The sequence below is a fragment of the Gorilla gorilla genome, chromosome 1, assembly GCF_029281585.2.
Source record: "Gorilla gorilla gorilla isolate KB3781 chromosome 1, NHGRI_mGorGor1-v2.1_pri, whole genome shotgun sequence".
Lineage (NCBI taxonomy): Eukaryota > Metazoa > Chordata > Mammalia > Primates > Hominidae > Gorilla > Gorilla gorilla.
Window position 1 is genome coordinate 218,274,808 of NC_073224.2, and position 22,124 is coordinate 218,296,931.

A 22,124-nucleotide genomic window follows, 5' to 3' on the forward strand; every position below is an offset into this window, starting at 1 on the left:
GGTTCAAGTGATTCTCCTGCCTCAGCCTCCTGAATAGCTGGGATTACAGACATGCATCACCACACCCAGCTAATTTTTGTTGTATTTTAAGTAGAGACAGGGTTTCACCATGTTAGCCAGGCTGGTCTCGAACTCCTGACCTCAGGTCATCCGCCCACCTCGGCCTCCCAAAGTGTTGGGATTACAGGCGTGAGCTTCCGCACCCAGCCCCAATTCCTTTCATTTTCGTTCCCAGCACTATGGCGCAGCGGGATCACCACGCCTGTTTCACAGATGAGGAGCACTGAGGCCCAGAGGTGTTCCATAACTTGCTATTGTCAGCTGAGAAGTGGCAGATCTGGGGTTCAAATCCATCAGTCAGTCTGCCTCCAGCCTGCAGGGCTCAGCACACAGCACTGTGGCCCCAAGGCAGAGGGTCACAGCCTGGACTCGATGGGGCCACTAGAGTGTGTGTGCATTTACATGTTGGATTTGAAGGGCACGGTGGCCTGTGCAGCGAAACAGCAGAAGGTTTGGAATCATTGTCCCTCCTGCTCACCGGGCTCCGTTTTCTCACTTGTGACATAAGGAGAATGATCCATTCCTTGCCCATGGCACAAAGTTCCATGTGTCCTATGCTGGTGCTTCTGATTCTGGTGTCCTTCCAATTCTGGTGTCCTTCCAGAACACCCTGCCCCTCTGTGAGTGGATACACAGCCGAACAATAGCTCCCATGCACACAGGGTTCACTTGGTGCCACATGCTGTTAGCGCTTTGGAAGTCGGCAAAAGCCAGCCTCCAAGATGGTGCCCAATAACCCCTGCCCCCTGGAATTCATGCGCTTGTGTGGTCTCCTCCCTCCCTAGCCTTTGTATGCCATAGAATGCCACCGAAATGATGGTGTGTGATTTCGAACGCTGGGGCATAAAATGTTGTAGCTTCTGTTTATATACTCTTGGATCTCTGTGGGAAGCCAGCCACCATGTGATGAGGACACTCAAGCTGCTCTATAGAGAGCAATGTGCCAAGGAACTGAGGCCTCCTGCCAACAGCCAAGACCAACTCGCCAGCCATGTGAGTGAACCATCCTGGAAGCACCAGCCCCAGTCAAGCCTTCAGATGACCGTGACCTCATGGGAGACCCAGCTAAGCTGTCCCCAGATTCCTGACCCAAAGAAATTGAGTGAGGCAATAAATGTTTACTCTTGTTTTAAACTGTTAAGTTTTGTTTTGCGACAGGGTCTCACTCTGTTGCCCAAACTGGAGTGCAGTGGCATGATCATAGCTCACTGCAGCCTCAAACTCTTGGGCTCAAGCAAGCCTCCCACGTCAGCTTCCTGAGTGGCTGGCACCACCACACCTGGCTAATGTTTTCTTTCTTTCTTTTTCTTAAGATAGGGTCTTGCTCTGTCACCCAGGCTGGAGTGCAGTGGCATAATCACAACTCACTGCAGCCTTGACCTCCTGGGCTCAGGTGGATCCTCCTACCTCATCCTCCTGAGTAGCTGGGACTAAAGGTGTGCACCACCACACCTGGCCAGTTTTTAAAAAATTTTTGTAGAATTGAGGTCTCGCTATGTTTCCCAGGCTGGTCTCAAACTCCTGGGCTCAAGTGATCAACCTGCCTTGGCCTCCCAAAGTGCTAGGATCACAGGCGCGAGCCATTGCACCTGGCCTAAGTTTTTTTTTGTTTGTTCTTTGTTTTTAGACGGAGTCTCGCTCTGTCGCCCAGGCTGGAGTGCAGTGGTGTGATCTTAGCTCACTGTAACCTCCACCTCCCGGGTTCATACCATTCTCCTGCCTCAGCCTCCTGAGCAGCTGGGACTACAGGCGCCCGCCACCACGCCAGGCTAATTTTTTGTATTTTTAGTAGAGATGGGGTTTCACCTCGTTAGCCAGGATGGTCTCGATCTCCTGACCTTGTGCTCCGCCCACCTCGGCCTCCCAAAGTGCTGGGATTACAGGCATGAGCCACCATACCCGGCTTGCACCTGGCCTAAGTTTTGAGATAATTTGTTATGCAGCAACAGATAACTTATACAACACAAGTTCATGTCATGCTCATGACAACCCAGGGGTTGTCTCCAGCCCCATCACTATCTCCATTTTATGGGAGCATCATTATCCCTACTTTATAGAAGAGGAAACTGAGGCAGAAAGAGGAGAAATCACTTGCCCAAGGTCACACAGCTTAGAGGTGGTAGAGCTGGATTTGAACCCAGCACTCTGGCTCTAAGATCCATGAGCAAAACCAGCATGATACACGGGTGCATGCACAGCCCATGTGGTACTGGGTGTGTGCCATGTGACCCAGGGAAGCAAAAGGCTGTGTGCATGTGTCTGGAGGACCCACCAGGCGCACAGCTCTGAGCCCATAACCTCTAATGACACCCAGGACGCGGAGCTGTGTTCCTTGGGAAATGTCTGCAGGAGATTTTGCCACCACTTGCTTGGCACTACAGACAGCTGGAAAAGAAAACCTGGATAGCTGCATGGTGGTGCTCAGGGCTGCATCCCACCAGACCTGAAGCTGCCCCTGGGCCCTCACCACCTGCTCCCCACTGCCTGGGGAGGAGGGCAATCGTCAGGATGGGCAGAGATAACTTGGCTGGCTTCTGCCCTGGCCATGCACACAGTAGAGCTGACTCCAGGTCCCAGGCTCCATAGCCCAGGAGCTGTTAAGTCCCAGTTCCCAGCCAGGGCTCAAACTTGCCTGGGCCGTACTGCTGTCAGTTGTGCCGCATGCCACGGGCCACTCCCCTCTCTGAGCTTCAGTTTCTTCTTGTGCCCAATGGGGCTAATCCCCCTGCACAGCCAGCAGATTTCAGGCCTAATTCCAGGAACCAGAACCCCCTTCCTTGCCTCTCCCAGGTCCTGAAGCCCAAGGGCAGAGGCCCCTAAGTGGGAGTCAGGCTAGGGCCTTGTCCCCAGGTGCTGGCCACATGCAGCTCCGGCCACCAGGCTCCGAGCCATGCATCCTCCACTCCACCCCCTCCACTTACCCAATAGGTAGTCCACATTGTGGGGGTCAAGGGTCAGGAGTTCCGTGCGGTTCCAGATGAAGTGGGAGTGCTAGGAGGAAGGGCTGTGTCAGCACATGCTGGGGGCTAGGGAGAGTCGGAAGGACTGACCCCAGCAGCTATCAGAGTCTGAGGCCTTTACTTGTTTCCTTCCCTCACTTAAAAATCTCTCCCTGAGGACCCACCATCCCTGACCTCAAGAAATGATGAATCAATAGCCCATTATAATGTATAATGCAAGGGGATGAGAATTCTGATAGAGCCCAGGGAGGCCGTGAGCCCAGACACAGGACCAGGGAGGGCTTCCTGGTGGAGGTGATGTTCTAATGGGTCCCTGGAGGACAAGTGGGAATTGAACAGCCTAGGGTCAGGAAGGCTATTCCAGGGAGGAGGGATCATGGGGCAAAGAAGAGCCAGGCACAGGTCTCCAGGGGCCTTGAGTGCTGACAGGTGTGGGCTGTTTTCTGGAGGCCGTGGAGGGCCAGGGAGGAAGCAAAGCCCCAGCTCTGCTTTGGGGACCCCATCTGGGAGGGGAGATAAAGGCATGGCTGTTTCCCCAGGGAATAAAGTCCACAGAAAGAAGCCAGCTAGGCCAGGCCTGGAGAGGGCACCATGTGGGCCTGGACCAGGGGTCCCAGCACTGCCAAGGATCTGCTGTGTGCCCTTAGAAGACCCCCTGCCTTCTCTTAGCAACGACAGTGGGATCAGTGGCTTTTCAAGCCTCAGGGGCTGTTGTGGGGAGGAGGGCAGAGAGGCTCAGAAAGTGGGGCTCCGCACCCCGCCCCCAGCCCCTGCTTCCTGGAGGTGGCTCTCCTGTGCTCTCTCCCTCCAGGGTTGTTCCTGTTATTCCCTCTTTACAGATGAGGGCAGCGAGGCACACAGACCACGTAGCCACTGAATGGTAAAACCCACTCTTAAGGCATGATTTTCTAGGGATGTGGGGCCTACACGGGACCTGATACCCAATGTGGCCAGGCTCGGGGCCATGGTGTAGACGCTCTCTCCCCGTCTTAGAGGTCTAGACCGAGCTCCTGGGTAAGCACCCTGCCTGGGCAAGGAGGATGAAGCTCTGGCCCCATGTGCCACGTAGAGAAACTGAGGCTGGTGTCTCTCTGGCTTGAGCTTGGAGGGGGCTCTGGCCCAGCCTGAGCTGACTCAGAAGGGATGGAAAGGGTTCAAAGCCACTCAGTTCCACACCCCCACCAACCCCACGGGGGCCCTTCCCTAGTCCCTACCCCCACCTCGTTCTTGGCCCAGCCTCATCCCACGAGGCCTCCCCAGGGGCCAGTCCTGGAACTTGCAGAAACCCAACCCCAGAGTGACATCAAAGTGGCTGCCAGGCTACTCCCCACTGTCTTCAGCCCTGACCACAGTCATTTCCAGACCCCAGCTGCCCCAGGCCCGCAGGCCAGCAGCTCAGATTTAAAGGGCCAGAGGCCACTCCAAGGAGCTGAAGCTTGGGGTCCTTCCAGAGGTCCCTCCAGCCTCCCTTCCCCAATCTATTCCGTCCTCCAGCCTCCCTTCCCCAATCTATTCCATACCCCAGCCAAGGAGGACTCACTGTGGAGGGCTTCTCCGCTCCCTCCATGGCTTGCACACTGGAGCCAACCGTGTCCTCCCCTGATCCATCCAGCGCTGCCTCCTCCCTCCGTCCTCCTACTTGCCCAGAGCTTCTTGGCCCCTCCCTGTCGTCTGTCCCCCCAGGGCGCCTGCAGAGCCAGGCGTCCCCCATGCAGGCACACAGCGTTCCATGTTTCCTTGGCCATCTGGCTCAGCCTCTGTGCCTCACGCATGCCCCGCCAGGTGCCTACATACAATAGGTGCTCAGGGTGACTGAATGTCCACGCAGGTTATTCCCTGGCCCAGCCTCCTCCTCACCGTCCGCCTTTCTCTGGTGTCCCCTCCAAGGGAAGGAAATGATTAGTCACCGACTATCTACCACTTGTATATCTCTTAGGCCATTTGAGCCCATGGAGGAAAGATTTCCGATGCCCTTTCTACAGAGGACAACAGAGCTTCAGAGCGGGGGTCACACAGCCTCTCCCCATCACAGGCCACCTCTGCAGCCACATGGCCCCAGCACAGGCTACCTTGTGTCTCGGTTTGAAGCTCTTCCAGGTGTCAACGAGGTCCAGGCCGTCCAGCCTCGTGCCCCTGGCTTTCTCGTCACTCTCATACTCCACATCAGTTTTATTCTTGGGGTACATGTATTTCCGGCCACCCCCCATGATCACCTAAAAGAGACAGGAGCCATCACTTCTGCAGGGTTCCAAGATGCCCAGAAGCCCCAGTGACCTCGGCTTGGAACCTGGACTCCTGGAGTCCCTGGAGATGGTGTGGACACTTTCCCAGCCTGGTGAGCCAGGCCTCAGTCATCTCTGGGCCTTACTTGTCCAGCGTGGGGAGATGAAATCACGAGTCTATTGGGACGGTGGTTTGGCGCTTCTAGGGATATTGGAGGAGCTGATAACTTACCTTACTTGGCTTCCCGGAATCCACAGAACTCCCACTTGAATAAGAATCAGACCATTTACAGAGCGTTCCCTGTGTGTCAGGCACTAAGCATTTAAGATACATTCTGACTCAACTTCATACCAAGGCTGCAATAAACCCTGGTCACCTGTTTTCCAACTAAAAAAATGGGCACAGAAATTGGTTTTCTCCCCCCGAAGGCCACAGAGCCAGGAAGTGGCAGCATCAGGATTCAAACCCAGGGCTTTTCTGGCTATGGCACTAGGGCCCTGCTGTATTCGTGCAGCTGAGGGCAGGGACTCCCAGAGCCTCCTCTCCCACGGTGGAAGGCTGAATGCGTGCAGGGAGAGGCTCCAGCCAGGGAGGTCTTTGGGGCAGCCCACAGCTGGGAGCCAGCCCACCGCAGCCTGGGCAAACAGCGGGGCCGGGCCTCACGGCTCTGTAGTCACCACCAGGCTAATTTTACCCACCAGCTGGTGTGTGCGGGCAGACGGACGCGGGACTGTTTGTTTTCCTTGGGAGTCCATGTTTGAAGTTCTGACTATTTTTAAAATAGGGCCAAGAGCATAACAGCAGCCGCCTGTGGTGACCACCACACTAGTGTTCTCTTGTCACCGCGGGCGCCAGCCCGGGCCACTGCCCCTGGCTGACACCTTGGGAGTGCAGAGCCTGGCTGACACTGGCCCCAGATCCACCATTCCAGGCCTGCATCTCATAGGTCCCTTGCTCTATCCTCCACTCTGTCTCCCACCTTAGAACCTAGGTTTTGTGGAATGCACAGGAGGCCAGGAACACAGGATGGCAGGAGAGGTGGGAAAGGTGCCCCAGGACCAGCCTGGGTCCAGGCCATGGTCATGGCCGTGAGCTTTGAAGTCAGACTTGGGTTTGAACCCTGAGTCTATCACCTACTGACCAAGGGCCTGCCACCTAAACTCTCTGAGCCCAGTTTTCCTATCCATAAAATGCGACTGGCCAAGCGCAGTGGCTCATGCCTGTAATCCCAGCACTTTGGGAGGCTGAGGCGGGAGGATCACTTGATGCCAGGAGTTTGAGACCAGCCTGGACAACATGGCAAGACCCTGTCTATACAAATACAATTTGTTTCAAAACTTAGCCGGGCATGGTGGTACAGGCTTGTGCTCCTAGCTATTCAAGGGACTGAGCCAGGAGGAGCACTTGAGCCCAGGAGGCTGAGACTGAAGTGAGCCATGATCACGCCACTGCACTCCAGCCTGGGCAACAGAGCGAGACCCTGTCTCAAAAATAAAATAAAATAGGCCGGGCGCGATGGCTCACGCCTATAATCCCAGCACTTTGGGAGGCCAAAACGGGGGGATCACCTGAGGTCCAGAGTTTGAGACCAGCCTGGCCAACATGGCGAAACCCCGTCTCTACTAAAAATTAAAAAAAAAAAATTAGCCGGGCTTGGTGATGTGCGCCTATAATCCCAGCTACTCAGGAGGCTGAGGCAGGACAATCGTTTGAACCCGGGAGGTGAAGGTTGCAGTGAGCCAAGATCGCACCACTGCACTCCAGCCTTAGAGACAGAGTGAGACTCCGTCTCAAAATAATAATAATAAATAAAATGCAACTAACATCCATCCACAGACCCATCACAGGAGGAAAGGCAGTCACCCAGGGAAGTCCCCAGCACCCAGGGGGTGGCTGCCACTGGAAGGCATTTCTATTGCCAGAAGGACTGGGGAGACAAGAGGTTCAGAGAGGCAGAGTCCTTGCTCTCAGCTGCAGCCAGGAGCTCAGGGGGCAGGGCGGGCTGGGAGAAGAAGGAGAAGGGGACCCCAGGTCACGGGTCCCTTGCCCCTCCCCCCCCCCCCGCACAACTGTTCCCACAGAACCTGACCTCTTGGCATCTTCAGAGTGGAAAACGAAGCCCCCAGTCTTCCTGCAGGGAGCCTCATCGTTTCCAGCCCGGCAGCGACTTCACACGGGCTCATTAAACTCCCAAATAACAGACTTGCTGTTTGGCTTTGGGGTTTGGGTTTGTGTCTTTCTTTCTTTCTTTCTCTTCTTTCTTTTTTTTTTTTAAGCAACAGTATTTATTTTCAGGGTGGACACCAGGATTTTTGTTTCATGTACAGTCTGGGGACTGGGAGGCTTTTGGGGGGGTGGTGACGGAGAGGCAGGTGGGGCTGGGAGAGAAAGGAAGAGGAGGAAAGAAAGGGATCCTCACACAGGTCCTCCCTCCTCACTCACTCCCTGGCTTGTGCCCCTTGACGTGGCCCCTGTGGCCCCCCCTCCTCATCTCCCACCCCCTCACCTGAAACATCTTCCCTCCCCTCGAATTTCCTTCAAGTTCCTGTCCCCTGCTCAGGCTGTCCCTGACAAACCCCTCTGAGGAGCAGTCCCCATGTAATTATACCCTGTGCCTGTACAACAAATGTTCTCACATCCATGACCTCATCACGGCCTCCCACGGCCCTGGGAGCAAGCAAGTGTGGCTCTCTGTTCCTGCTGCAGAGAACAGAAACCGAGGGGAAACCGAGGCATAGGGAAGGGAAGGAACTCGCCCCAGGCCACATGTCGGGTGAAGGCAAGCCAGGATGAGTGGCTTGGCCTCAGATGTCTGCTCACTGAAAGGGGCCAACAGCACTGTGTGTCCTGAAAGCGGGTACTTAATCCACCATGCTGGGAAAAGGGCAGACGTGGGTCTCTACTGTAGAGGGGCCAAGTGGCCCCCAGAAATTTGTGGGGGGCAGTGCATGGAGGGCTGAAGGCAGGTGAGTTTGTCTGGTGGTGGAGAGAAAGAGGTGAGGCGTAGCTGGGCGGGGGGGCTTTCTCTGCCCCTCACCGAATCCCCATTCCAGGCTCAAGGGGCAGAAGTCCCCAGATCGCCTCAGCAGTCCCCCACAGTAGGCAATAAAAGCCTGAAAAGGAGCCGGGCGCGGTGGCTCACGCTTGTAATCCCAGCACTTTGGGAGGCCGAGGCGGGCGGATCACGAGGTCAAGAGATCGAGACCATCCTGGCTAACGCGGTGAAACCCCGTCTCTACTAAAAATACAAAAAAATTAGCCGGGCGTGATGGCGGGCGCCTGTAGTCCCAGCTACTCGGGAGGCTGAGGCAGGAGAATGGCGTGAACCCGGGAGGCGGAGCTTGCAGTGAGCCGAGATTGCGCCACTGCACTCCCGCCTGGGCCACAGAGCGAGACTTCGCCTCAAAAAAAAAAAAAAGCCTGAAAAGGAACGAGCCGGGCATTCTCACTTAAGAACAGAGAGTAAGCGTCACATGGATGACTTCTGTCTCCATGAGTCAGCTCAGTGTGTTGAAGTGTGTTTCAGGGCAAGGACATGTGGCTCCTGCATAAGTGCCACCAACTTCTGGGCACTCGCTGGGCCTCAGGTCCTGTGCTGAGCTCCACAGGGATTATCTTAATCAGTTCTTGGCATAAACTTATGAGGCAGGTACAGTTCACAAAGGAGTTGTGAAAGGGAAGCCTCAGAGAGGTTAAGTAACTGACCCAAGGTCACACAGCTAGCAACACGCAGGGCAAGGTCTGGAACTCGGAAGTTTAAACATGAGAGCTGGCACTAGCCAACCACTGTACACACCAGCTCTTTGCCGGGCATGCTGGTGGTTGAGTGTACAGATATGTACCCATCTGTGACCATGTGAATACGCAGGGCAGGCAGACGACACTTGGCCATCACCACCTCCCTGTGTAGTTGGGGGCAGAGGTGGGCACAGCACCAGGTTTCAATTTATGGAATCATCCCTGGATGCCTGGTTCTTGGGGTGTGGTGGCGGTCACATGAGGGTTCACCCCGCAGCCCCACCGCAGAGAAATCCCACAGTGCCTGCCTGCCCAACCGCAAATCCCCTAATGGGCTGGGAGCCTCCCAGGTGTGTGGGGAGCCAGGCCAGGCTGCTTTCTCCGGGGCCAGCCTGGGCCTGAGGCCTCCTGCCCACCAGAGGCCCCGCCTCACCCTGTCCCTGCCCGGCTGCCCCCGAGCACTCACGTCAATGTCCCTGATGTTATGCATGAGCTGGTAGGCGATGTCCTTGCAGCCCTGGCTCAAGGCCTCAGGGGGCATCTCGTTGTCTGAGTACCAGTCCCGGTCAGCCGAGTGGGCGTAGGCGGCGCTGGGGGTGGCATGGTTCACTCTCGTGGTGGTCACAATGCCCACAGATTTCCCTGGGGTGCAGGAGGGGCGGGTTTGGCTTTATCCACAGATCGGGGTGTCCCAGAGGCCTCTTCCCTCCCCTCCCCCTCCCTGCTAAAGACAGGCCCCCGCTTCAGTTCTGAGGATTGCCCGGGTCTCAGTCTCCCCAGCCACAGCAGTAGGTGTCTGGCAGTGGCTTCCAAGTAGCCGAGCAGCCAGAACACCGCCTCTGGAACCCTCTCCCCTCACCCCGAAGGCCCTTGAGATGTGAGCACCTGGGCTGGAGTCCTCCCCTTCATCAAGGCGCCCACAGGACCCCTGAGGGATCTCAAGTGGACTGTGGCTCTGTCACCTGTATGTTGGCCTTGTCACCTGTGTTTTGGCCTTGGCCCCTGACTAAAGCTTCTGGGGGCATGGGCTGGGCCTCCCAATTCTGAGGAGGGAAGGCGCGTGGCCATGGACTGCACCCCACAGGCTAGTCCTGGGCTGACTTCTCCCTCCTCACACCAACCCTATGAGCGGGCTACGTTCCCACCCGTTTTATAGTCAAATGAAGAATCGACTCAGAGAAATGAACTGGGACCAGAACTCACCACTGAGTGAACCCCGAACCCTCAGTTTCCCCTGTCACGGAAGGAATCCCATGGATATTACAGACTCCCAGCACATCAGAGCTGGGAGCCCCACAGAGAAGCCTTTTCTAGCCCCTTCCCATGACACAGTCAGAAAGACTGAGGCCCGGACAGGCCACGAAGCTGGCCCTGCTCCCCGCTGCTCCCCCGACTCACCAGCATCCTTGGCCCAGCGCAGGATGGAGGTGACCTCGTTCCCCTGGGTGGTGTTGCACCGGGAACGCTCAGTGGCTGCGCTTACCCCCACGGTGCCCTCATTGGCCTTCACCCCACACAGGTAGGCGGTGGCGGTGCCGGCGCTGTCAGGGACCTGGGCATTGGTGTTGTACGTCTGCAGGTGGGAGAGGAGGATCAGGAGATGGCCAGGCCTTCGCCCCTATGGCACCCACCCCGCCTACACTCACACCACGGGGACTGGGGCGTGAGGAACCAGAGAGGACCCCATAGCCTTGACCAGGCCCACTGCCCACTGAAGCCTCCCCAGAGCCACAGGACTACCTAGCTGCCTGCTTCCTGCCATCATTCCCTGCACCCTGGCAGCACTGGGGCAGGACCTTAGCTCTCCAAAGTACAGAGAAGTGTCCGGCAGAAGAGTGGGGCTCAGGTGGGGTCAGTGGAGGCCTCTCTCTGGGCCTGGGGCTGCAGGAGCCAGCGAGGGGTTGGGGAGCAGGGGAGTCCTGGAGAAGGGAGAGGGAGGGGCCTTCTTGAAGGAGTGGGGGGTCTGGGGATAGGGTAGTGAAAGTGAGGGGGAAGGGGACTGGGGAAGGAAAGGGTGGGGCCAAGACCAGCGCTGACTTCTCTGCCACCTGCCCTGCGGCCACCATCACAGGGTTGCCCTACATCCGGATGTTTAGCAGAGACCCCAAAACTATTTGCCTGTCTCCCTTCCCCACCAGCCTGAGAGCACCTTGAAGGCACAGAAGGCACCATAGTCCCCACTACTCCCCCAAAAGTGAGCCTGGGGCCTGACCCAGGGTCTGGAGGTTATTACATAACACCACTATCACCACCACCAATAGCAATAGCTACCCGGCAGTGCACACTGCCTTGAACAACCTAGGTCAGTACAGGCACACCTCATTTTAGTGTACTCCACAGACACTGTGTTTGTTACAAATTGAAGATCTGTGGCAACCCTGTGTCAAGCAAGTCCATCAGCATCATTTTTTCCAAAAACATGAGCTCACTTCATTAGTGTTTTTTAGCAATAGCATATTTTTAAATTAAGGTATATACACTTTTTTAGACATAATGCTATCCCACACTTAAAAGACTACTGTAGGGTGCAAACATAACTTTTATATGCACTGGGAAACCAAAAAATGTGTGACTTGCTTCATTGCAATATTTGCTTTATTACAGTGGCCTGGAACCAAACCCGAAGTATAGCTGAGGTATGCCTATAGTCTAATTAACTTCACGAACTGCCTTGGGAAAGAATGAATGAACTGGAACTTCATGCAAAAGTGTATACTGGCCAGGCACGGTGGCTCATGCCTGTAATCCTAGCACTTTGGGAGGCCAAGGTGGGCAGATCACCTGGGGTCAGGAGTTCGAGACCAGCCTGGCCAACAGGGTGAAACCTTGTCTCTACTAAAAATAAAAAAATTAGCCGGGCATGGTGGCGCGTGCCTGTAATCCCAGCTACTTGGGAGGCTGAGGCAGAAGAATCACTTGAACTCGGGAGGCAGAGGTTGCAGTGAGCTGATGTCATGCTACTGTACTCCAGCCTAGAAGACAGAGTAAGACTCTGTCTCCAAAAAAAAAAAAAAAAAAAAAAAGCATATATAGGCCGTACATGGTGGCTCACACCTGTAACCCCAAGACTGGGAGGCCAAGGCTGGAGGATCTCTTAAGCCCGAGAATTAGAGACCTTGGGGGGGTCTCCAATTATCCAGATGTGGTGATGCACACCTGTAGTCCCAGCTACTCAGGAGGCTAACGTGGGAGGATGGCTTGAGCCCAGGAGTTGGAGGCTGCAGTGAGCTATGACTGCACCACTGCACTGCAGCCTGGGCAACAGAGCAAGACCCTCTCTCTAAACACACACACACAAGCAGGTACAGTGATGCTATGGTGTCAGAAGTCAGGGTGGTGGCTGCTCCAGGTGGGGAGTGGGCTTGGGCATGGAGGGGGTCAGTGGGTCAGGGGACCTCTGGCTGCTGTCATGTTCAGATGCTCGACCTGGATACTGGTTATACAGACCTGAACTGAGCTTGGGGATGGGGCTCACCTTGGAGAGGGCCACGAAGGGGAACTTGTCCATCTCCAGCCTGGTCTCCTCCCCAGGGTTGTGGTGGAGCTGACCCTTGAGGATGCGGGCGGCCGTCACTGTGGAGACGCCCATCCCTGCAGTGGGGAGTGGGGGGCTCAGTCTCTCATGCTCCTGCCTCTCCAATCAGCCTGCTTGGGTACCCAGAAGCTCTCTAGTTCGGTACCAAGGCAGGCTCAGGCAGTTGGCACTGGGCGTGGCTCTGTAAATGTCAGTGAGCAGCCCCTCTCTCCCTTCACTCCCAGATCCTCAGGGGGCTGCCTGGCAGAGCAGGCCTCTTGAATCCACAGCCTGGCCCCTCATCCTTTTAAACACCCTTCCTCCAGAGCCCTAGCCCCTTCAACACAGTCCCCTTCAACTCAGCCTGTCTCCCGGGCTCCTAGCTAGGTGTCCTGTCCCACCCCTCCCACAGGCCCCTGGGCCTCACCATCTCCCAGGAACATGATGACATTCTTAGCCACGTTGGTGTTGAGCCTCTGAAGCTTCAGGGCATATTTCAGTGTCTCTTGCGCTTGGTCTCGCCAGTACTTGGGGTCTTTCTCTTTCTCTAAACAGAGAGACAGGCAGTTACTTGGCGGGGTAAGGATAGCCTCCTATCCCCAGATGTACAGATCTCCCCACTTCTGATTGCTCAAGCTGGAATGCCTGAACTTGGAGGTGGGTGCAATAGTTGCCCACCCAGACAACACATCTGTGGTTTATAAATATGTGCCATCCAGATCCTCCAGAAAAGCCTGTGGACCCTGGGGTCTTCTCACAACTCAGAATGAAGAAACCAAGGCTCAGAGACAACAAGCAACTTGCCTAAGGCCACACAGCACAGGCAGACACTGGCAGGGCTGGGTTTCGCTCCAAAGCCCACGCTCATTCCTTCTACCCAGTAGGGAGATGAGCTGCTAAGGCAGCAAATGAATTGTGCTAGCACAATTAAGAGAGTAATGTTTAACCTATTCAACAAACTCCTTCCAGCAGAAGGGGTCCCCTGATATAGCCAGCCATCAATTATCAACTCTGCTTAGCTTATTCATTAAAGTAGGCTCAGCAGGAACCTGACTTGGTGGCAGAGTTAATAGCAGTGCTGGAAAGCGAAGCTTGCCTTTTGCTTAATATGTCAAATTTAAAGGAGCCAGGTGATCTCACTCTTGTTAGGATTAGTTATCAAGGACGACATTCTGCATCTCTCATCGCCCCCTCCATCCGTCTTGGCTGATAGTGACTTCTGGCTGGGGCTTTATGGTTTTGAGATAAAATGAGAACTAAGAACACTTCTTTCTCTCTCCCTCTTTCTCATGTGTGTGTGTGTCCAGCAACCAATCCACAGCTTTAGTGCCAGACAGACCTCAATTAAAACCTCAGCTGCCGGGCATGGTGGCTCATGCCTGTAATCCCAGCACTTTGGAAGGCCGAGGCAGGCAGATCACCTGAGCTCAGGAGTTCGCGACCAGCTTGGGCAACACGGTGATACCCCGTCTCTACTGAAATACGAAAAATTAGCTGGGCATGGCAGTGTGCACCTGTAGTCCCAGCTACTCAGGAGGCTGAGGCAGGAGAACTGCTTGAACCCGGGAGGCGGAGGTTGCAGTGAGCTGAGATCATACCACTGCACTCCAGCCTGGGTGACAGAGCGAGACTCCGTCTCAAAAACAAACAAACAAAAAACCCCCAGCTGCTCCAAGTACTAGCTCTGTCACCTCCCTGAGCCTCAGTCTCTTCCCGTGTTAAATGACATTGCTGGCATCATCCCCTCAGGGTCGCTCTAAGGACTGGGCCGGATAAGGCAAGTGACACACCTGACCCACAGGAGAGGCTCAAAAGTTGCCTCCCATCCCCATTATCCCGTCTCCAGGGCTGGACCAGGATCCTGGCTATGGGAGCTGGAGTCCCTCCCAGAGTCTGCGGGGCTCCCCTCTGTCCCAGGGCCCTATCAGATCTGCTCAGAAGCCTAGAGAGGAGGCTCCCTAGCAGTTTCCTCTTTCAAGGCCTCCCACTGCACAGAACGGGAGGAGAGATCAGGAGTGGGAGGGTCTTGTCCAAGGCCGTGCAGCATGTTCATGGGCTGGGGACACAATTCTCATCTTTTGGCCCAGCTCCAACGCGTGCCTGGCTCTCGGAGTGGCCGTGGGTGAAGAACAGCCCTCCTTCCTCACACACGCACTGGCTCTGGGCGAGATGCCAGGGACCCCCCACACAGCTTCTCTTATTCCTCTCAACTGCCTTGGCAGGTGGGCACCAGTGTCTCCTCCACATTAGGAAATGGAGAGCCTGAGATTAGGGCCCCAAGTGGGAGAACCGGAAACTCACGCGTCGCCGTGGCTCTGCTCCAGCCTAGCATAGGCGCAGAGCACAGGCGAGGAGCCGCCAGGGTGCTGCAGTGCACCTCTAGACTTGGACCCAAGCACACCCCACGCCCCTCCCCAAGAGGCCTCCCCTTACGTCACCACCACCCCAATCCCTCAGCCCACTGCCCTCATCCGGACAGCCCCAGGTCCACCCTCTCTCTTCTGGAAGTGTCTGCTGAGGGCATCAATTTCAGACGTCCCCACGCAGTCCCCACTGGGAATTGGGAGCACCTTGGCCCTTCTGCCCGACAGGGTGCCTTTGGACAAGAGTTTCTGCCCCAGGAAATGGGACACCCGTAGCTATCCACAGGCAGTTCTAGGATGACATGAGATAAAGTCTGGGCAAGGCCGGGGCCAAAGGTTTTCCTCAGAGGTCCCCCAGGCCCAGGCTAGTTCCAGCCTCCCTCCTGCCTTCCTCAAAACACACCACGGTGCTGTTGGTCATAGAGCCTCTTTGGCCAGTTGGGTGCCACTGGGTGGTGAAGACCTTCTACCCACCCTGACCCGCTACAACCTGTACCTGACTTAACAGCTTGGAGGTCCCGGGGCTGGGCTGACATCAGCCCGCCCCACACCTGTTGCCCTTGTTCAGCCCAGGCTCTGCCACCGGGTCCCCTGCTCCATCGAGTGCTTGTTCTCTCTAGACTGGAGTCCCACAAGGGCAGAGTCCTTGTCTTTTTCACCAGAGCCACCCAGGGCCTGTCCTTGAGAAGGGTTTGGAGTCTGGTTTAAGCAACGATGGCTCTGGACAACTGGATTCCAAGAGGCTATTGTTTTTGGAGACTACTAAATGATATGTGCTAATGCTCACGATAGAATGCCGGGGAAAGGGCACTGATCGGTACATACTATATGATTCCATTTATATGAGGCTCAAAACAGGCAAAGCGAGTCTCTGGTGGCCAATGTAAGCCTGGGCATCTCCTCTGGCTTTGGGAGGGGGTTGGCACAGGGAAGCCCACAGATGCCACACAACCAGAAATGTTCTGTCTTGATCTGGGTGGTGGTTACATAGGTATAAATATATGTCAAAATTTTTTCAGGCTATGTATTTAAGATCAGTGCCCTTTTCTGTAAGTTATACCTAATTGAAGAAAAAAAAGAAGGCTGAAGAAGTGGCTCATCCTGTAATCCCAGCACTTTTGGAGGCCATGGTGGGAGGACTGCTTGAGGCCAGGAGTTTGAGGCTACAGTAAGCCATGATTGTGCCACTGCACTCCAGCCTGGCAACAGCAGATACAAAAAGTTGAACTGCTGAACGTTTGAAGATTTTTCATGTTGTCACTTTTTCACCTTTTCCCTTTTCATCCACTAGTTCATCTTTCACCCAGGTGGGCTGTAAGTGCTGAGAAGGCAGGGACCCCATCCCAGAGTGACCTTGGTCCCCCAGGGATGCAACTGGCACCACGAGGTCTCAGACGCAGCAATGGCCTGAGAGCTCAGCAGCTCAGGCTCAGTGCCCCACTGCACCCCATCTCCTCATCTGCTGAAATACAGCCGTCCTAAGAGAAGAGACCAACATTCACTGAGCATCCACTCCTTGCCAGACACTGTGACTATCCCATGTGATTCCCATGATGACCCTAAGCAGGAGGAACTCATCCCCACTGGACAGATGGAGACACTGGAGTGCGGGGAAGGCAAGTGGGGACTTCTAGCCACATAATGGACTGAGCCGAGGAAGGCTCTCTTCTCCAGCTCCAGATACAGAAATGCTGGGGGAAAAAAAAATAGCACATAGCTTGAAAAAGGAAGAAAAGGGGGAAGGAAAATCCTCAGGAGGCAGCATTGATGAGGGAATCTAAAACCAGAGGGGCCCACAGGAGCTGATGCAGAGAGGAACGGCTGTGACGGCAAGCCAGGTACAGGTTCAGGCTGAAGCTGGTTTCTTTTCTTTTTTGCGACGGAGTCTTGCTCTGTTGCCCAGGCTGAAGTACAGTGGCGCAATCTCAGCTTACTGCAACCTCCGCCTCCTGGGTTCAAGTGATTCTCCTGCCTCAGCCTCCCAAGTAGCTGGCATTACAGGAGTGCGCCACCATGCCCAGCTAATTTTTGTATTTTTAGTAGAGAGGGGTTTTTGCCATGTTGGATAGGCTGGTCTCAAACTCCTGACCTCAAGTGATCCACCTACCTCGGCCTCCCAAAGTGCTGGGATTACAGGCGTGAGCCACCATTCCCGGCCAGAAGCTGGTTTCTTTTTATGAGACAGAGTCTCACTCTGTCACGCAGGCTGGAGTGGTTTGATTATAGCTCACCGTAATCTTGAAATCCTGGGCTCAAGTGATTCTCCCACCTTAGCCTCCCAAGTAGCTAGGACTACAAGCATGCAGCACTATGCCCAGCTAATTGTTTGTTTGTTTTTAGAGATGGAGGTCTCACTATGTTGCCCAGGCTGTCCTCAAACTCCTGGACTCAAGCGATCCTCCCACCTCAGCCTCCCAACGCACTGGGATTACAGGCGTGAGCCACCATACCAGGCCTGCTAAAGCCACCACACCAGGTCTGCTGAAGCTGTTTTAAGGTACACATTTTGCCTTGGAGCTATGGAAGGGATAGAGAAAGACAGTCATTCATAAGAAATGTGAATTCAAGTCCAAATCTGAGCCAGGTCTAAGTGGGGATCTGAATTTATAGTATAAGAACTGTAAACCAAGAAATCAACATAAAAACTGGCCTAGAATTAGTTGAACCCCTAGTGTCCTGAAAACACCACGCTATGCTGTGGAAACACTTCCGCGTGAATCTCCAACAGAAAAACAAAAAACTCGGCCGGGTGCGGTGGCTCACGCCTGTAATCCCAGCACTTTAGGAGGCCAAGGCAGGCGGATCACCTGAGGTCAGGAGATCGAGACCATCCTGGCTAACATGGTGAAACCCCGTCTCTACTAAAAGTACAAAAAAATTAGCTGCGCGTGGTGGCGGGCATCTGTAGTCCCAGCTACTTGGGAGGCTGAGGCAGGAGACTGGCGTGAACCCGGGAGGTGGAGCTTGCAGTGAGCCGAGATTGCGCCACTGCACTCCAGCCTGGGCAACAGAGCGAGACACTGTCTCAAAAAAAAGAAAAACAAAAAATTCCTGTTGAAGATGAGTTCACTAGTGAGAACTACAAATGACAAGAAAAAGGCTGGGCACAGTGGCTCACACCTGTAATCCCAGCACTTTGGGAGGCCAAGGCGGGTGGATCACTTGAGGTCAGGAGTTCAAGATCAGCCTGGCCAACATGATGAAACCCCATCTCTAATAAAAATACAAAAATTAGCCGGGTGTTGCAGCGCACACCTGTAATCCCAGCTACTCGGGAGGCTGAGGCAGGAGGATCACTTGAACCTGGGTGGCGAAGGTTGCAGTGAGCTGAGATCATGTCACTGCACTCCATCCTGGGCAACAGAGTGAGATTCTGTCTCTGTCTCAAAAAGAAAGTGTCAGGCCTCTGAGCCCAAGCTAAACCATCATATCCCCTGTGACCTGCACATATACATCCAGACGGCCTGAAGTAACTGAAGAATCACAAAAGAAGTGAAATTTAAATGGCCTGTTCCTGCCTTAACTGATGACATTCCACCACAAAAGAAGTGAAAATGGCCGGTCCTTGCCTTAACTGACGACATTACCTTGTGAAATTCCTTCTCCTGGCTCAAAAAGCTCCCCCACTGAGCACCTTGTGACCCCCACTCCTGCCCGCCAGAGAACAACCCCCCTTTGACTGTAATTTTCCTTTACCTATCCCTATCTTATAAAATGGCCCCACCCATATCTCCCTTGGCTGACTCTTTTCGGACTTAGCCCGCCTGCACCCAGGTGAAATAAACAGCCTTGTTGCTCACTCAAAGCCTGTTTGGTGGTCTCTTCACTCAGATGCGAGAGGAAAGAAAGGAAAGAAAGAAAGACAGACAGACAGACAGACAGACAGACAGACAGACAGAAAGAAAGAAAGAAAGAAAGAAAGAAAGAAAGAAAGAAAGAAAGAAAGACAGGCCAGGCGCGGTGGCTCACGCCTGTAATCCCAGCACTTTGGGAGGCCGAGGCAGGTGGATCACGAGGTCAGGAGATCGAGACCATCCTGGCTAACACGGTGAAACCCCGTCTCTACTAAAAATACAAAAAATTAGCCGGGCGCGGTGGCGGGCACCTGTAGTCCCAGCTACTCGGGAGGCTGAGGCAGGAGAACGGCGTGAACCCAGGAGGCAGAGCTTGCAGTGAGCCAAGATGGCGCCACTGCACTCTAGCTTGGGCAACAGAGCGAAACCCTGTCTCAAAAAAAAAAAAAAAATTAAGAAAGAATATATATAGTATATATGAAATATATATATGGAAAAAATATATATATGGAAATATATATATTTCCTTGTATATATATATTTTCCTTGTATATATATACTTCCTATATATATATGGGAAAAGAGTGACCTATCCAACTAACACATGCAAGTAGCAGGGCTGAGGTTTCCTGCTCTGAACCCTGTTTTCAGCTCTTAAATACTTTGGATGGTTCTGGGACCTTAAACATAGACACTGCCCTCATCATACCCCATCTGCATCACCTTTTTATGCCTCCACCTGTGTCCCCAAGCATACCTGGCACTAAGGAGTTGCTAAGGCAGGTGCCAATGGCCAGTACTAAGAATGGTGAAATCATGGTGCACCCCAAGACCTGCTTTATCCCTGGAGCCCAGAGATGCGATCGACGTGGGTGGGAGGGGTGGGCTGGCAGTGGTCAGATGTTAACTGATGTTCCAATCCTAGAAATTAAAAAAAGAGAAAAAGAGGCATGTGGGGCACAGCTCTAGAGATCCTTTTTCACTCACTTATTCATTCCTTGATTCATTCAACAAGTATTCGGTGAGCACCTATTACAGACCAGGCATGGGGCTCGACAATGGGATGCCAAACCCAGCTGGTCCCTGTCTCAGGAAGCTTAACCACACAAACAGCTGTGTCAGTGTCAATGAGTTCCATGCTGCAAAGCGGTTCCGTCCCATTTCCTAAGTGAATTTCCACTTTCAATTCATCTGAAGCCCCCTACCTCCCAGAGTCCAATATTTTGGTGCAGTGTTTCTCAAACTGTAAGGAGAGCAAGCATCTGAATCCCCCAAGGGCTTGTTACAACAGATTCCCGGCCCACCCGTGAGGCTCCGATTGTATTTCTAATAAGCTCCCACGAGAAGCTGCTGCTTTGCGGACCACACCTTGAGAAGCCCTGTTCTACAGCACTCGGTCTTCAGCCTTTTAATTACCTGTGTCCCAGGAACATCAGGGACAACACAGAGAGCACCCCTTCTTTCAGGACCCCTACATTTGCTACATTCTCTTCTAGAGCTTGTCGTTTATGGTAAGAGATATAAAAATGGTAGGAGTCACATATGTGAAAAAACTGGCTGGTAAGTGTGGCCATTTCTGGGTGGTGACATCACAGAAAACTGATTTTTCTTTTCCATTGTCTTTCCTGCATTTCCAAAATTTTCTTTTGTGCTGAGATACAGTATTATCTTTAAAATTTTAAAAAAAAATATATATATATTTAAAGTTGGATGTAATTGAAGAGTTTAGGTGGAAAAAAAAAAAAAAAAACTGGAAGGAAATACACCAAAACATTAACTGTGGTTTTCTCTGGGTGGTAGGACTATGAATGATTATTTCCTCTTTTTTTCATTTTTTTGAATTTTCCAAGTAGCCTAAAACAAGCATGTATTAATGGCATAAGAATGTTTTTACACTGTGGTCTTCCTGTTAAATCACAAAGAACAACCCCATTGGCAGCTGAGAAATGTACTAACCCTGTTGCACATGAGTTACAAGACAAAGAATTTTAAGTGGCAAGAGTTTCACTGGGAAATGTTATTGCTTCAGCCAAAACCAAGATATGACACCATTTGTTGTGGGAAACGGCAGTAATACACACTCTACCATTAGAAAAGTGTTGTGACAGATAAGACACCACTCTAGTCCAATTATTATATGTTAAGTAAAAACAAAATAAAACATTTTTAAAAAGTTGTTTAAAGAAAAAAAGCCAGGCATGGTGGTACATGCCTGTAATCCCAGCTACTTGGGAAGCTGAGGCTGGAGGAAGTTCGCTTGAGGCCTGGAGTTGGAGACCAGCCCGGGCAGCACAGCGAGACCCTGTCTCTAAGAAAAATTTTTGTATTTTAATTTTTTAAAAGTTTCTTTTCTTTTTAAAAATTCTTCTCTTTGCAGCTCCAGCTCAAAGGAAAAAGATTTTTTCTTTTTCTTTTTCTTTTCTTTTTTTTTTTTTTGAGACGGAGTTTTGTTCTTGTTGTCCAGGCTGGAGTGCAATGGCACAACCTCGGCTCACTGCAACCCCCGCCCCCCGGGTTCAAGCAATTTTCCTGCCTCAGCCTCCCGAGTGGCTGGGATTACAGGCTTGCGCCACCATGCCCGGCCAATTTTGTATTTTTAGTAGAGATGGGGTTTCTCCATGTTGGTCAGGCTGGTCTCGAACTCCCGACCTCAGGTGATCTGCCCACCTTGGCCTCCCAAAGTGCTGGGATTACAGGTGTGAGCTGCCGCGCCCATCCAAGATTTTTTTTTTTAATTTAAAAATAGAGAAAAAGAAAAGGAGAAAAGGAAGGAGGGAGGGGAGGGGAGGGGAGGGGAGGGGAGGGCAGGGGAGGGAAGGGAAGGGGAGGGGAGGGGAGGGAAGGGAAGGGAAGGGAAGGGAAGGGAAGGGAAGGGAAGGGAAGGGAAGGGAAGGGAAGGAAAGGGAAGGGAAAGGAGAAAAAGAAACCACTACCACCAGAAGAAGGATCTTGATTCAACCTTAAAAACACGCAAATGGCCGGGCGCGGTGGCTCACACCTGTAATCCCAGCACTTTGGGAGGCCGAGGCGGGCGGATCACGAAGTCAGGAGATCGAGACCATCCTGGCTAACACAGTGAAACCCCGTCTCTACTAAAAATACAAAAAATTAGCCGGGAGAGGTAGCGGGCGCCTGTAGTCCCAGCTACTCGGGAGGCTGAGGCAGGAGAATGGCGTGAACCCTGGGGGGGCTGAGCCTGCAGTGAGCCGAGATCGCGCCACTGCACTCCAGCCTGGGCGACAGCGAGACTCTGTCTCAAAAAAAAAAAAAAAAAAAAAAAAAACACGCAAGCTGCGCTCCAGTGCCAGAAGTGACGGCTCTGGGGTAGGGGCTGGGGGTGGCGGCGCAGAGTGGAAATTAAAAGGCAATATCCCACATCTAACATCTAACAACACTTAACTGTGAGTGGTAGAATTTGGAATTTCAGATGATTCCTACATTTTTTTTTTTTGTTCTACTTTACGGTTTCCAA

At 53.2% G+C, this 22,124-nt stretch overlaps 1 protein-coding gene across 3 annotated transcripts in view; it reads right to left on the bottom strand.

The window, feature by feature from the left end:
- Positions 1-22,124, bottom strand: part of ALPL (alkaline phosphatase, biomineralization associated) — a 69,540-nt gene that overhangs the window by 5,262 nt on the left and 42,154 nt on the right. For 2 of the 3 annotated variants that reach the window (XM_063701986.1, XM_055387076.2), the window contains exons 2-8: positions 19,410-19,573; positions 12,923-13,042; positions 12,457-12,572; positions 10,380-10,554; positions 9,448-9,623; positions 5,090-5,233; positions 2,982-3,051 (exon numbers count right to left, since the gene is read on the bottom strand). In XM_063701986.1, the coding sequence (XP_063558056.1) occupies positions 2,982-3,051; positions 5,090-5,233; positions 9,448-9,623; positions 10,380-10,554; positions 12,457-12,572; positions 12,923-13,042; positions 19,410-19,470 (862 nt within the window). In that variant the 5' untranslated portion in view covers positions 19,471-19,573. The remainder of the gene's footprint in view (positions 1-2,981; positions 3,052-5,089; positions 5,234-9,447; positions 9,624-10,379; positions 10,555-12,456; positions 12,573-12,922; positions 13,043-19,409; positions 19,574-22,124) is intronic. The other variant, XM_055387078.2, reaches the window with a different exon arrangement.